Below are 15462 nucleotides of genomic sequence, written 5' to 3'. Positions count from 1 at the left end.
CATGACAACAACTGACATTTCATTGGTCAAATGAAGTCACATGACCACACGCATACCATGGGGGTGGGAAATATCCTCCTGATCTAGTGTTAGGAACTACAAAGAGTATAGCAGGGAGAGTGATGAAGAATTGGGGACACTAATGCAATCTACAACAATACTTCACAAAAATGTTCAAAGGAGAAAATGCACACAGGATATAAAACTGATTGTACAACAGGATCATAACATACTACTTTAGGATATCAAAGAAGAATGCAAATAAATAAGCAAAAATGAAAAAAAAAACTTATGCCTGAATAATGAGATGGTAAGAGCTTTTTATTTTGTCTTTGTCCATTTCTCAAATTTGCATAATAGAATTATATCACCCTTCTTTTTCAAAGTAAATTTAAAAAAAATTTTTTTTAAGATTTTATTTATTTGACAGACAGAGATCACAAGTAGGCAGAGAGGCAGGCAGAGAGAAAGAGAGAGGAGGAAGCGGGCTCCCCGCTGAGCAGAGAGCCCGATGTGGGGCTCGATCCCAGGACCCTGAGATCATGACCTGAGCTGAAGGCAGAGGCTCAATCCACTAAGCCACCCAGGTGCCCCTCAAAGTAAATTTTAGATGCTTATCACAGGTAAGTTACTTTATCAAACAAATAGTTTTATGCAGTATATTGAGAGTATATAGAAAAGTTTACATTTCTAAGTCAATTACTCTTAGCCCCCGCCAGTGCCAAATCTCAAACTCAAATCTAATGAACTTCCAGTAATCTGGACCTTTAATTTTGCCCCTTTCTAAAAACAGCTTAAATTCCTTCATTCTCTTATTCTTCATTATTTCAGTGCTGATTATTCTGCACACTGACCTCTTTGAAGGCTCCAAAATTAGCTAACTATTTCAATGAATAGAGGCATTGTCTCTAGCAGATTCTGATTTTCTGAAGGAAGCAAGTCCATTCAACAAATAATTACTGAGCACCTGCCACATTTGAGGCACTGCACTAGTGGCATTTGGGGAAATAAAGATGTGTAAGTGACCATCCTTACTCTCAGGAAGCCCAGGAAGAGAAATGTGTGCAGACATCTGTTTGAGAACAGAGTGAACAGACTTGGGTTCAATAGTTCTCAACCTGGTGGCATATTACAAACATCTTGATGACTTATTTATTTATTTATTTATTATTTGACAGAGAGAGGGAGATCACAAGTAGGCAGAGAGGCAGGCAGAGAGAGGGGAGGAAGCAGGCTCCCTGCTGAGCAGAGAGCCCAATTTGGGACTCGATCCCAGGACCCTGAGATCATGACCTGAGCTGAAGGCAGAGGCTTAACCCACTGAGCCACTCAGGCGCCCCTTTCTGGGTGACTTTTAACAAATGCAGATGCTCAAGCCCATGCCTGGAGACGTTGAGTTGAGTGGTCTGATCACTAGGTTTTTTGTTTGTTTGTTTGTTTGTTTTGAGTAAGCACCACAACCAGTGTGAAGCCCAACTTGGGGCTTGAACTCATGACCCTGAGATCAAGACCTGAGCTGAAATCAAGAGTCGGGTGCTCAACCGACTGCACCATCTGCACCACCCCCACACACCAGATCACAGGTATTTTTAAAGCCCCTCTGACCCTGATTTTAATGAGTAGTCAGGGTTGAGAACCATTGAGTTAGGCTTTCTACTTTAAGCCAGACTAAGCCATTTGAGGAAACTAAGAACTGATAGACTCTCCGATTTGATATATAAAACAATTCCTTCAAAAATGAATTATTTTATCAAATAATATAATACATACATATGGTTTTAAAAAGTTGAATGGTACTGAGGCTTGTGATTAAATGTAGCAGGTCCCTGTTTCTTCTGTTCTCCTACTCCCTCTCCACTTTTGGCTCTTTAAATTATTTTTAGAGAATTCACACATCTCCCATTATCCAAATGTTCCTGCACTGGTATCTTTCGCTTCATTGAAAGCTAATTAATTGTTAAACTCAATCTCTCCCACCCAAAGTACTCCCCAAACGCCAAGGAAACATAAAAAGGAGGAATTGAAGAAGCAAGAAGCAGGGGAGAAGTTTTCTTCAATCCATACGTCAAGACAGCTGCCCATTGGGTTCAGACTGGCCCATCTGGTGGCCTGAGCAATTTAAAAAGGTTGCTATGAATGCTTTTCCAGCCCTGTCTGCTCTCCCACCTCTTGGAAAGCTGATGGGTCTTATCTGAAATTATAGCCAGAGGACTATTTGCACACTCTTTTTTTGCATTCATGACTCCCCAGTATCAATAAGGTTGTCTTAAACCTTTCCAGAAATTAAAACAATCTGGAAATAAGAATATTTCCAAAAGCAACTTAAATATCCTTACAGAACAGCGAGATTGCTTCACTCTTTGGGGGAGCTGACTAGAGAAAGGGAACTTTGATTTTTATTTCTATTTCACATACTTTGAAAAGAAGACATGACAGAAAGGTATTTAGTGATCTGACGATGCCAACAGCTACATCTCTGGCCGTTTAGAATGAGTTTGGCATTATCATTAAAAGTCTTTTAAGCCACAGAATGGCCACAAAAGGAGAGACCAAATTTAAGGTAGGAGGATGGTGAAAGTTTCCTTGAGGAGTTGGGCATTTGAACAAGGACTTGACTGACAAGCAAGGATTTCAGCAGGTAGAGGGGTAGACGAGGGTTTGAAGGCTGAGAAGAGAACGCAGCCAGGAGCCAGGAGTGTGTATGGGAGGTAGAGGCAGTAGAGTTGCCCTCCAGGCTCCGTGGAAACTCAGAGTTAGATTAACATTAACACCAAGTCATAGCAGAAGAGTTTGAGGATGTGCAAAGACCTCTTAGAGACAGAATACTTCCCAGGCCAGCCGCAGAGTACAAGCAGTGTTGAGCCAAGGTGAATGTTATCTACCTGTGGAGAATGAATGGGAGCAAAGTATGTGTGTGTGTTGGGAGGAGGGAGGGGGAAGGCTGGTGGTCAACCTGGAAACTTTAACTAGGAGAGAAGAGAAATTTCATCTGAGGCAGAGGATATGGACTACCTAGCCACCCTCAGCATTCTAAATTTGCTTTATTTTGTAAACTGGACCTGTCTAATCCTTGTGGTGGAAATATCCCTATTTTATTTATTTATTTTTAAGATTCTATTTATTTATTTAACAGAGAGAGATCACAAGTAGGCAGAGAGGCAGGCAGAGAGAGGAGGAGGAAGCAGGCTCCCTGCCAAGCAGAAAGCCCGAAGGAGGACTCGATCCCAGGACCCTGGCATCATGACCTGAGCTGAAGGCAGAGGCTTAACCCACTGAGCCACCCAGTTGCCCCCCAAATATTCCTATTTTAGAGATGATTGCAATAGTCTGACAATGCTTGGAGTCTTCATACATTTGAATGAGATTACCATTGCTGCAAAGCTATGCTTACATAATTTGGCCTCCTATGTTACTATTGAATAGACTGAAAAGCTAAAGTATCTGGTCCACATATTACTACAGTCCTCATTGTGAATTGACAGAGTGAGATTTTCATCTGTGCACTGGTTTTTTGTGAGTTTGATTAGCATAAAACCACTCCCAAGAGACTAATCCCTAGTTAACAAAAAGAGGAAATCAAGTTCTGGGCCCATAAAGCTTGAGACCCATAGCCAGTAGGAGGTCTGACCAAGGTGCTGCCCTTGAGAGACTGAGTCAAAGTTAGTAGCCTGGAGGGCATCCTACCTCCCACTCCCAACATAGGCCAGTGAGACTGGGGTACCTTAGACATATTGGGAGAAGACATAGAACAAAGGCTACATTAGGAGAGTAAGTCAGGGTACAGCATGGAAAGACCTGGAAATTGGTTTGGCTTAAAGACTTCAGGGACTCACTGCAGATACATTGGCAGGGGATGTCACACACTCTGTTCTCTATTTAGGACAACCTCTGGTCCCTGAAAGATGGACCGGACTAGGAAAACCAGAGGCAAGGAACCAATCAACAGTCCACTATGACTGTACAGGCAGGAGGTGATGTGGATGGGGAAGAAGACAATGACAGCACATAGAGGGGAAGGGTCAATCCCTAGAGACATTTTTGTGGCTCCATGCCATATTTACTGTGCCTCAATTTCCTCACTGATAATACGTGAGAAGGATTTGCTGCCACCTGCCTGGGAGAAGGGACTCTGCTCTTTCTGGCTGCCTGTATTGTGAGAATAACTTTCAGAAAGCGGCCCTCTTTTCATAGAGCAGGTAGAGGTGTTTAATGGCTCGTGAAGCAAAGCAGAGCTTATGAGCTTCTTCTGACAGGGCGCATTCTGGACTAAGCCCAAATACAATATTCCTCTCCAGGCCTGAAAACTGCTGAATACTGTCTAAAATGATGTGACTGCCCCCAACCCCGGAGGCCTGGCTGAACACAACCTTGGTTGCTCCACGGGTTTCAAATAATTCCATTGCTTTCAGCAGTGCGGGCTCATAGCGTCCTCTGTCCTCCCTTTTCCTGCACAGAATCGCAATGTCTTTGGGCCGATAGCCACCCTGGAACAGGTCGTGACACCTTTCTGCCACCCGCTTCACAATCTGTTCCATAGTCAGGTTCGCCTCTGTCTCACACACCCCAGGCAGGGCCTGGGCATGTGCTGCTTCCTCATAGGCAGCTTCCCTGAACAATGATAGTGTGTCTGGGGACATACCGGAGGGCGGATTGGCTTTGATTCTCTTCATTTCTTCCTTCATGACCATTGCTATTTCGAGAGCACAGTGGATCCCGTTGGTGATTGTTTTTCGAGGAAACTGAGCGGATGGAGGGGGAAGGCCATTAATATCCACATGACGAACTTGGAAAGGGTCCACAAAAATCCAGAGAATCCCACGATGAAGGTTTTCACTTCCAGCTCCCCTCACCTTGGGGTGGGTGATGCTCCTGGCCTTCAGGTACCAGTCTCCATATTTGCTGCAGAAATTCTCAGTCTCATCCATCACTATGTGTTTAATCTTTAGGAACTCCCCCTGTAAGAAGGTCTTCCGGGTCACAGCATGGCAGGTGGTTTGTTGGCTGTAAGGATGCAAGAGAAAATAAGGTTTCAGGCATATAAAGCAAGAGAATGCTAGGCAGACTGGAATGAGAGGCTAGTTCTCACCTAGAGTCTGACTCTCTGATTCTGGGGTAGCTTGAACACAACAAAACCCTCTCTACTTAAAAGTGACCTGACAGACAGAATAATATATAATTGCAAACCTTACTCTTTGAGGCTATCTAACTAAATCTGCATGGGAAACTTTTTGAAATGAACCCAGGTAGATTTTTATTTCTTTCTTTTTTTTTTTTTTTTTATAAATTTACACCTAGATTTTTATTTCTATTGCTAGTCTCTTTCTGCAGCTTGGCAACCTCTGAAGACAAGCCTATTACATGCAGAGGAAATCTCAAAAGTAATTTATGCCTGTTACTACGATAACTTAAATTTCTGTCCTTTTTAGAGCTGGAGAACAGGTCCCTAGAGACAGAATTTTATGTGCAAAAGAGATATGAGCTAGTACAAATTCCTTTAAAGCAAGTCTTATTTCCCCCACTTACTTATAGTACAAAACCAAAGCCTCTCGAGATTTTGGTAAGGAAAATGTCAGGAGGTTCTTAGTTCTGTTACCTGTCAAGTAGGGTTACAAGTCTGCAGGGCTATGCCTCTCTGGAACTGCTACTGTGTTTCCTTAGCTCAATTTTCCTTGATGGTATGTTTCAGTATATTAGAGGAAGCAAGATACAACCAAATTTAATATACATCTAAAAGCACAAATTAAACTTCGGTGATCCTGGGGAAAAGACTGACTTAAAGTGTTTATTTTAACCAAGAGTTAGTGGAACTCTTACGTCACATAATCCTTTAAGGAGTCACTTTCGCAAACATAAAGGATCTCTTTAGCTTTGCACTGGAACAAATCCTTAATTTTCTCCATGATCTTTATGGCCAGGGCTGTCTTCCTGGTTCCTGGAAAGCAGTGGATGAACAATTCTCGTGTCTCCTGAAGGCTTTCTGAAAGCGACTCACACTGCTCCTCTATGAGCAAGCTGAAAAATTCACAGCCCAGCTGGTCACTCAGAAGGGATCTAGAACACAGTGAGACTACGATAAGGGCTTGCAACAAGTCTTCCATGTCATCCTTGGTGGCAAGCCTGTAGGATGTGGGATAGTGCACGGGGATTTCATCAGGGCCATGCTGTGTGCTGGACAGGTACAGCAGCCTCGGGATAACACACACTTTCCCTGTGTAACCACCGACAGTTCCCAGTTTCTGCTTTAACTGATGAGCAGTATTTCGGGCATACTCAAGCCCTCCATTCCAACCAGGGTTTATTAAGATCGTATAGAGTATCAGTGAACTGTTCACTGCTATTAGGAGAGCATCACACAGGACATCCTGCTCCTTCCTTAAGCCAACATCACTAGCCCAGCTTCTAGAAAATACCACAATCCCTTGAGAACAAGGATATATCTGTGTCTTCATTAATTCCTTGAGTCCTTTATGATCTGAGAAGAGCTTCTTACAGAGGGATTCTGGTTTAAATTGTATCTCTTCCCATGTCACTGAAAATGCAAGAAATAGAAGTTACTAATTAAGATTTACAAAAGCATATTGTAAGTATTCCTGCAACATCAGAGGAAGAAATGAATCTAGCCATGGAACTATGGGTTTCCTTGGGTGCAAAGAAAGCACCCCCTCTTTATTTTGATGTAGTCCCAATAATTTGGTTTTGCTTTTGTTCCCTTGCCTTGGGAGACCTATCTAGAAAGATCCAGTAATCACAAAACTGGGTACTTATCTGAAGAATATGAAAACGCTAGTAGGAAGGGATATGGGCACCCCTATGTTTATTGCAGCATTACTTACAATAGCCAGATTATGGAAACAGCCAAGTGTCCATCAATAGATGAATGGATAAACAGGATGTGGTATATAATACATTATCCAGCCATAAAAAGAATGAAACCTTGCCATTTGCAATGACACGGAAGGATCTAGAGACTTATCTCTAGGGAGATAAGTCCGAGAAAGACAAATACCATATGATTTCACTCATATGCAGAATTTAAGAAACAAAACAAATGAACAAAGGGGAAAAAGGACACAACCCCCCAAATAGACTGTTAACTACAGAGAACAATCAGATGGTTATCAGAGAGGAGGCGGGCTGGGGAGGGTGGATAAATTAGTGAAGGGGATTAAGAGGACACTTATCTTGATGAGCACCAGGTAGTAAATGGAAATGCTGAATCACTGTATTGTACACCTGAAACTAATATAACATTGTATGTTAACTATACTGGAATTAAAATTAAAAATTAATTCATATATTTTTTTTAAAAGAAAGCACCTCCTCTCTTCACAGGCTAGGACTCTAAAGTTCCTATTTCTGGCAGCTCGTGCAGGGGAAGGTGCAGGAGGAGTCCTCACAGAAAAGTCTGCTGGCATTCCCTCCTCAACCGGAAGTGGCCCGCTATTGCTAGGAAGGTATTCCCTCCTGCTACAGGTTTCTCTCTCTCTCTCTCTCTCTCTCTCTCTCTGTGTGTGTGTGTGTGTGTGTGTGTGTGTGTGTACCTGATGCTTCAGGGAAGTAAGAACTTGCCTTCAGGACATTGATTGTTAACCTGTGGCAATTTTGCCCCCTGGGGGACCTCTGGCAACATCTAGAATATTTTTTGTCATGACTACAGCAGGGCTACAGGCATCTATAGTGGGTAGAGGGCAGGAATGCTGCTAAACATCCAACAGTTCATGGGGCAGCCCCTCTCAAAAGGGATTATCCAGCCCGAATGTCAATAGTCTCCAGACTGAGAAGCCCTGCTTTAGGATGTGTCCAGGTGACCCCATGGCTCACCATCTTCTTATTGGAAAGCCAGGGGGCAGTTCTCCTGTGGTATAGACTTAAGGAATTTAGACTAAATTCTCTCAAATTTGGAACACAAAACCATATGTGACTGGAAACCCTAAAGCACCCCAAAATGTAGTGTGGATACAACAACTAAGAATCAAGGGTCATCATGTTTATTGTTTCAGGACCATTACATCTGCTGAATCCTACATTTGACCTCCTCTAAGGAGAAAGCCTTGGACTAATTACTACCAATTCCTCCCAACTTAATTTTTTCTTTTTTTTTCTTTAGTCAACTCTATGCCCATCGTAGGACTCAAATACAATCCAGAGATCCAGTCACACACTCAACTGACAGAGCCAATCAGGCGCCCCCCAACTCAATTTTAGAAAACAGTCCTTTCAGCAGAAATGAAGAAGGAATACCTGGAAACAGACGTTGTTGTAGAGGTCTCTTAAATTCTAGGACTTTCATGGGAGATGATGGACTTCCCAGTGCTGTTGGAACTGGGGTGCACAGGGGAAAGCTGGAGTCAGTGGTCAAACTGGCAGTTGCTAAACAAATAATGGGAAGTTGTTTCAGATCAAAAAGAAAACGCTTTTCTTTCCTTTTTTTTTTTTTTTTTAAAGAGGGGGAGAGAGGGAGGGTGGTTAAATGGGGAAGAAAGAGAGAATCTTAAGCAGGCTTCACACCAGCACTGAGGCTCACTCAGTCTCATGATGCTGAGATCTTGACCTGAGCCGCAATCAGGTCAGATGCTTAACCGACTCCACCTAGGTGCCCCAGAAACCGCTTTCTATTTCTCGTACTGCTGTTGACATCTGCTGTGCATCGTGCCTGAGCCCCTCTCACACCTTCTATGCCTCAAACAGTTCACATATATTGGGAAAGGCAGCCTGGGGACTCCAGCGGCGTCACCCATCTTCAAAGTCACTGTGTGACTCATCTTGGGCAAGTCATTTGTCCTCTCTCCTGTGCCAAAGTGAGCTGGTGACCCCTACATTTTCTTCTAACTCTAATATTCTGATTCTGCTTCAACCCTAAGAGGAAAGGCAGGGAGTGGGGAGGATCAGGAAAAGTTAAGCACAATATTTTTTTTATATTGTTATAATGTGTTTAAGCCCCCCATTCAAGGTTTAGATGGAACAGAAGGTGGCAGGATCTCTAGTTTGGGGTGTGTGTGTATATGAGAAAAGTAAACTCAAATTTGGGACCAGAGGATGGTCCAGCAAAATCACTCAAGTCTTGATCCCAGCTTCTTTTATCAAATTGGAAACATATTGACCGTGAAGGCAAACTGATAAGCTTTTTTCAGCCAGTAGGTCCTTTACAGATTGATTAGAAATCACCAGGGCTGTTTCCCAGCCAAACTGAAAAGGAAGTGAAAGCACTGGAAGTCGACCTCCCCCACCACCAGATCTGCCTAGCATCTCCTTTTTGCATGGTTTCCCTCCCCACTTGGTGGTGTCCCAAGCCCGCTGGATAAGGTGTTAGTTCCTAATGTTACAGGAACCATTCAAGTTTGTCAACAAGCTTCCCTGGAAAGAATTAGTGGAGTCATCCTTAAACAGCGTTTCTCTCAAATACCATCTTTAGAGTGACACATTTTGTCAGTGCATGTTTAATAGGCAGTTACCGTGCATAAAAGAGAACTTTCACTAATTCATGGCTGATGAGATAACTTTCCCAAAGTGGACTAACATCCAAGCATTTCTTGACCTCAAAGGTTCATATTCTGAGTCTTTGGAACTTGAAAAATATATTTCTCTAAGATTTTATTTTAAAGTAATCTCTATACCCAACATGGGGCTCAAACTCACTCCCTGGAGATCAAGGGTTGCATGCTCCACCGACTGAGCCAGCCAGGGACCCTGGAACTGAAAATGTATTTTTTTTTAAACCCTGTAATGGGAGAATATTTGCAAGCAAAATAGCTTTCTATGCTTCAACTAAAATACCTGATGGAACAGCCGCAGGAGACACAGAAGGAGCTCCTCCCTGCGGACGGGATTGCAACTTCCCTTCTGTTTTACCTGACTGAACACCCAGCATCATGGCCACCCAGTGCTCTGCCGTCAGCCTTGTGACAGAATTATCCTTCATGATCCAGCAATCCGGGGTCTCTGAGAATACAACACAGCAGAAGGGCTCTATTTGAATCGCACAGACGTAGCCGTACAGGACGTCTTTCTGGTACACATTCAAGATTTTGGTAGTGAAATGCACTTGTGGCTTCTCACAGCAGAAGTGGAACGTTGGCAACTTTTCTACACAGTTCTCTATTTCTTTTTTTAGTAAGTCAGGGTTCACTTTTTCTTTCTTACATCCAAATACTTCTTTGCTCTTATCATCTACCCCAAAAATGAGGTATCCCCCGAGGGTGTTGGCAAATGCAGAAACATAATGAGGCAGCATTTCTTTAATCCGGGGAATGATCTTTTTGGTGGTGAACCTTTTAAACTCCACATGGGTTGACTCAGTAAAATTGAGTTTCTCCTTATATATGAGTTTGTCCTTTTGAAACAACTCTGAGGCAGACATCCTCATGTCTTCTTCTTCCTGAATGTCTCTGTTAGGAACTTTCTGAGAACTGAGCTCCTTCACCCCTGATCTCCCTCTTTGGGCTCTAGACTGCTTCTCTCTGAGGAGCTCCAAGGAACTGACCGCATTCAGGTTGACTGTGGAGGTCACAGCTCTCTGGTAGAGATTGGAGCACAAGCTGCAAATCCGGAGGGGGAGACTGAAAACATCTGGGCTCCAGGACTTCACAAAAATCAGGAGATTGTGCCCCTGTTGCATATAGTCAAGGTATTTCTGTGAACCGGAAGGAAGGAGCTTTTGGAAAGAAGTTTCCAGATCCTGTCCCAGCCCGTGGCATTGGTAACTGTAGGTTTTATCATCAATCTCCGCTTTGATCATACCCCCTCCAGAATTTAACAGGGCACACGTGGCCTGGATGATTTTCTTATTCTCAGTTCTTTTCAGATAGCCATTGGTCATCTTCTTCCTGTTCTCTTCTCCAAAAGTCACTCTGCCCACGTGTACAACTGTCTCGGGATAGAGCATTTCCATGTCGGTCTGGAAGCTGGCCATCCCACCGGCCCCTCAGCACTCCAAACAGTTAACAGAAGGAGATTCCAGTAACTAACCTGGACAGAAACATTGTTTCTACATTAACAAGAATGCCAGCAATTACAATATTTTCTTCAAAGTCATAAATTTTTGGAGATCCATTTTAATATTAGAAATAATCTTAAATATTACTGGTCTCTAACAACTTTGCCAAGACCCCGAGCCTTTCCAGCATGAACGGGCATAGATGAAGATGAATGCTTAATATTTTTCCATCAAAGAAAAATTACATTGCTGAAGATTTTAGTTGTTTTTCATTTAGAATCAGAAAGAATCAACAGTGAGCCCTTATCTAAAGGGCTTGGTTTGGCACAGGAGCCAAAGAAAGTTGTTAAAAAATATGCAAAAACAGAGGTTAAAATTAGAAGATGCTCCTATTTATAATTCAAAGGAGAAAGGAAGGAAGGCAATAGAGAACTAAAGGAGAAAGGTCCAGGGGCATATGTGATGTAGAAGGTCTTGCTATAAAAACAAATATATGGGGGCGCCTGGGTGGCTCAGTGGGTTAAGCCGCTGCCTTCGGCTCAGGTCATGATCTCAGGGTCCTGGGATCGAGTCCCACATTGGGCTCTCTGCTCAGCAGGGAGCCTGCTTCCCTTCCTCTCTCTCTGCCTGCCTCTCTGCCTACTTGTGATCTCTCTCTCTGTCAAATAAATAAATAAATAAATAAATCTTTTTTTTAAAGATTTTATTTATTTATTTATTTGATAGAGAGAAATCACAAGTAGATGGAGAGACAGACAGAGAGAGAGGGGGGAAGCAGGCTCCCTGCTGAGCAGAGAGCCCGATGCGGGACTCGACCCCAGGACCCTGAGATCATGACCTGAGCCGAAGGCAGAGGCTTAACCCACTGAGCCACCCAGGTGCCCCAATAAATAAATAAATCTTAAAAAAAAAAAAAAGCAGACAGACAGATATAAAACTTGGTATTCTTTATGCCCTATTTTATACATTTAAAAAATTCTACTCCTGAAAGAATGTCTACTGATACCAAAGGCAGAAATAAGTGTAGCTCCTCAAAGCTTCTTCTAAAAATACATTTCTTCAATACATCTCTCCATACAGAGTGTGAAGTAGGAGCAGGAGTATTCTTTCCCTCCTCAATAGTTCTGCCCTGTGCCGTGGGAACATCTGAGGTTTGGAAGAGGCCAGAGCCTTTGGGACACAGTCCTTAAGTCAATGTCCTTTCCTCTTCACAGACCAGAGAAGATCCACCCAAACTGAAATCAGGGCTCTGCAGCTAATGTTTCAGAAACAACACCCTGATCTTTTGTTAATGGCAAAACAAAATATTTACTAACCCAGATGAAAATTCTTCCTCTAGGAGAAGAAAACCATTTCTTCTGTGTGATCTTCGCCAAGCAGAGGCCATGTGGGTGTTGTTTATACCCACAAAGGGGGAAAAAACAGGCATCCTGCAGGATGGCTATCCTCCTTTGCCATTAGTTTGCTCTTCTCACTTCCTTCAGGCAAACCAGTATCAACCTGATGAATTGTTTTTTTTTCATCCAGGAGCATATTCTGGAGGTAAATGTACAAAGAATGGCTCATAGAGAAATTTCTGATAACATTGTGTTCACATAATGGAATCACAGAAGTATTGGAGGAACTTTAAAGATCTTCCAGCCTAACCATTTATCTGATTAAAAAAAAATTAAGTAATTTTTATACACAACATGGGGCTTGAACTCATGACCTGAGATAAAGAGTCACATACTCCTTCGACTGAGCCAGCCAGGGCCTCCCTTTTGTCTGATTCTTAAGTCCTCTCTATGATATCCCCAACTCCCAACAAATTGCTTTCCAACAACTGCTTAAACACCTCCAGCAACCAGTAACTCACTACTTCTCAGATTAGACCCTTCTATTTTCTGACAATTGTGTTAGAAATGGCTCCCTATGGGGCGCCTGGGTGGCTCAGTGGGTTAAAGCCTCTGACTTCGGCTCAGGTCATGATCTCAGGGTCCTGGGATCGAGCCCCGAATCGGGCTCTCTGCTCAGCAGGGAGCCTGCCTCCCCCACTCTCTCAGCTTGCCTCTCTGCCTACTTGTGATCTCTGTCTGTCAAATAAATAAATAAAATCTTAAAAAAAAAAAAAAGAAATTGCTTCCTGATTTTTCAGTTGTAATTTGTCTTCCTATAATTTCCACTGGCTGGGTCCCACAGAAAAAATATAATTGCTTTTGAACTAGCAGACCTATACTCTCTGGACTGCCAAGTCTCATGGATGTTGCTTGGGTGCCGATAATGACTATGATAGATACAAAGTTTTCCAGATTCTAGTTTCATGCGAACATCCTTTCTACACTTTCCCAAATTACTCACTCGCTGTCTTTTGCCAGTTTACAAGTTAGCTACTCTTTTACTAAGCCCTTTGTGTTCTCAAACAAGAATTACCCCTAAGATGAGATGGATGAGATTTTTTAAAAAATTATTATTTTTTTTTTACCTGATGCTCTTGCTTTTCCTCTTGTTGTTTCAGTGCGTCGTCTGGCTCTGGTCTGAATATTTGCCTTCTGTCACAGCTCCTGCTGCCCTTTGATATCAGCCTGGGAGGAGCAGGAACTCTGCCAGACTCCCCTGGTCTTCATAACATTGACCCACTGAGGAAGGCTGATAAGGACTCAAGAAAAGCCTATGACAGGGCAGATTAGCAGGCCAGGCTCTGACCTCTGGGAGTGAATGAAGTGGTAATGGACACATTCAGGGGTTTTCAAGTGAGGGGCCAAAGCTAAACTTCCCCCCTCTGAAGATCGGTGTCGCGTCTGCCAATCTGCATACAGGCGTCTCCTGCCCCAGCTGACATCATTTCTTCATTTTGTAGTTCTACATTTATTTTAAATTAGGCTGTCCTGTACATGTCCGTTATGAGAATTGCCAGCATATTCCATTGCCCTCCAAATCACTTGTTCTCTCCTATCTACCGTTATCTTCCTTTTCCTGCTCTTCCTTTTTGTTGGGCACAAGACCCAGCCTAGAAAAAATGCTCCTTGGTGAGGGGCTGACTATTCCTGGGTGAAAGGATTACGCGCGATTTTTTACTCTAATTTCTTTTCCTTTCCTTTTTGTTTTTCTTTAACTTTTTGTCTTTCCCAAATGTCTACACTGAACATCAATTGTTTTTATAATTAAAACAACCCGATTAAATGAAAAAAATAAACAGATGAGGGAGTTACCTCATTTGGGGATGCTGGTTAAATTGGAGCAAGCTTGGGGGTGCCTGGGTGACTCAGTCTGTTAAGTGTTTGCCTTTGGCTCAGGTCATGATCCTGAGGTCTGGGGATTAAGCCCCTAGTCAGGCTCCCTGCTCGGCGGGGAGTCTGCTTCTCCTTTCCCCTCCCAGTTTGTGCTCTCTCTCGCTATCTCTGTTTCTCTCTCTCTCAAATAAATAAATAAAATCTTTAACAACAACAACAACAACAAAATTTAAATTGGAGCAAACTTCTCGTAGTAGGCTGAATAATAGCCACCAATGATTATGATTATGAACTTGTAAGTCTTAACTTATAAGGAAAAGAGGTCTTTGTAGATGTGATTAAGAAAGGATCTTGAGGGGCGCCTGGGTGGCTCAGTGGGTTAAAGCCTCTGCCTTCGGCTCAGGTCATGATCCCAGGGTCCTGGGATTGAGCCCCACATCGGGCTCTCTGCTCGGCAGGGAGCCTGCTTCCCCCTCTCTCTCTGCCTGTCTCTCTGCCTACTTGTGATCTCTGTCTGTCAAATAAATAAATAAAATCTTAAAAAAAAAAAAAAAAAGGAATCTTGAATGAGGGGATTATCCTCAATCATTTGGATGAACCCTAAGCCCAGTGTTCTCCTAAGACAGAGGCAGAGGGGTTGTGGTATACACAAAGGAGGTGGTGGCAATGGGACCAAAGAGACAGAGAGTCCAGGGAGTGATGTGGCTACAAGAGAAGGAATGCCAGCAGCCCCTGGAAGCCGGAAGAGGTACAAAGTGGATTCTCCCTAGAGCATCTGGAGGGAGCCCTGCCAGCACCTTGATTTCTGTCCAGTGAAACTGATGTTGAACTTCTGGCTGCAAGAGAATTCTCTTGTTTTACACGACCAAGTTTTTGGTAAATTGTTTTGGCCAAAGGCCTGCTTTCAGCTTTTTGACTTCACTTCCAAATTCGGTCTCACTTTTAGTTCTGTTATCTGCCTTAACTCTCAGCCTCACTCTCACACTGAAATCCTTTTGATATTACTTTTGTTTAGAAAGAGAAAAATGACCGTCATTTACTGGAGATGTGCTTTGGGGTGCCAGGGATCAAGCTGGGAATGTGGCATACCACACGGAAACAGAGATTACATGGCCATAGGGGAAGAGCAGGGGCTCAAAGCAGGTCCGCCACTACAAATGCTCCTACTCCTTCTGATGTCTTTCAAGTTTGGGATTTGGGATTGCTTAGGACTCTTCAAAATCAGAAATCTACCTAAACATCTCCCTTTTTTTACCAGTAAAGAAAAAGAACATTATTTGGGCAGGAAACTAGGAACTGGATTGTTTCCTCCTCTTC

The 15462-nt window shown here is 43.0% G+C and overlaps 1 protein-coding gene across 2 annotated transcripts; it reads right to left on the bottom strand.

The window, feature by feature from the left end:
- Positions 1–302: 302 nt before the first annotated feature.
- LOC131816524 (protein SLFN14-like) lies at positions 303–13607 on the bottom strand. 2 transcript variants are annotated; one of them, XM_059149338.1, is made up of 7 exons: positions 13398–13607; positions 12250–12469; positions 9850–10965; positions 8242–8370; positions 5815–6529; positions 4851–5001; positions 303–4739 (listed from the first exon to the last, which is right to left on the bottom strand). In XM_059149338.1, exons 3-7 carry the CDS (start codon positions 10907–10909, stop codon positions 4167–4169), a joined length of 2628 nt encoding a protein of 875 aa, XP_059005321.1. In that variant the 5' UTR covers positions 10910–10965; positions 12250–12469; positions 13398–13607; the 3' UTR covers positions 303–4166. The 2 variants fall into 2 exon arrangements, with proteins under 2 accessions (XP_059005321.1, XP_059005320.1); XM_059149337.1 differs by having other exon boundaries at positions 303–5001; positions 13398–13604.
- Positions 13608–15462: the final 1855 nt, after the last annotated feature.

Source organism: Mustela lutreola, chromosome 15, assembly GCF_030435805.1.
Source record: "Mustela lutreola isolate mMusLut2 chromosome 15, mMusLut2.pri, whole genome shotgun sequence".
NCBI lineage: Eukaryota > Metazoa > Chordata > Mammalia > Carnivora > Mustelidae > Mustela > Mustela lutreola.
Note: the sequence above shows the minus strand (reverse complement) of the source record. Positions and strands in the feature narration are given on the sequence as shown.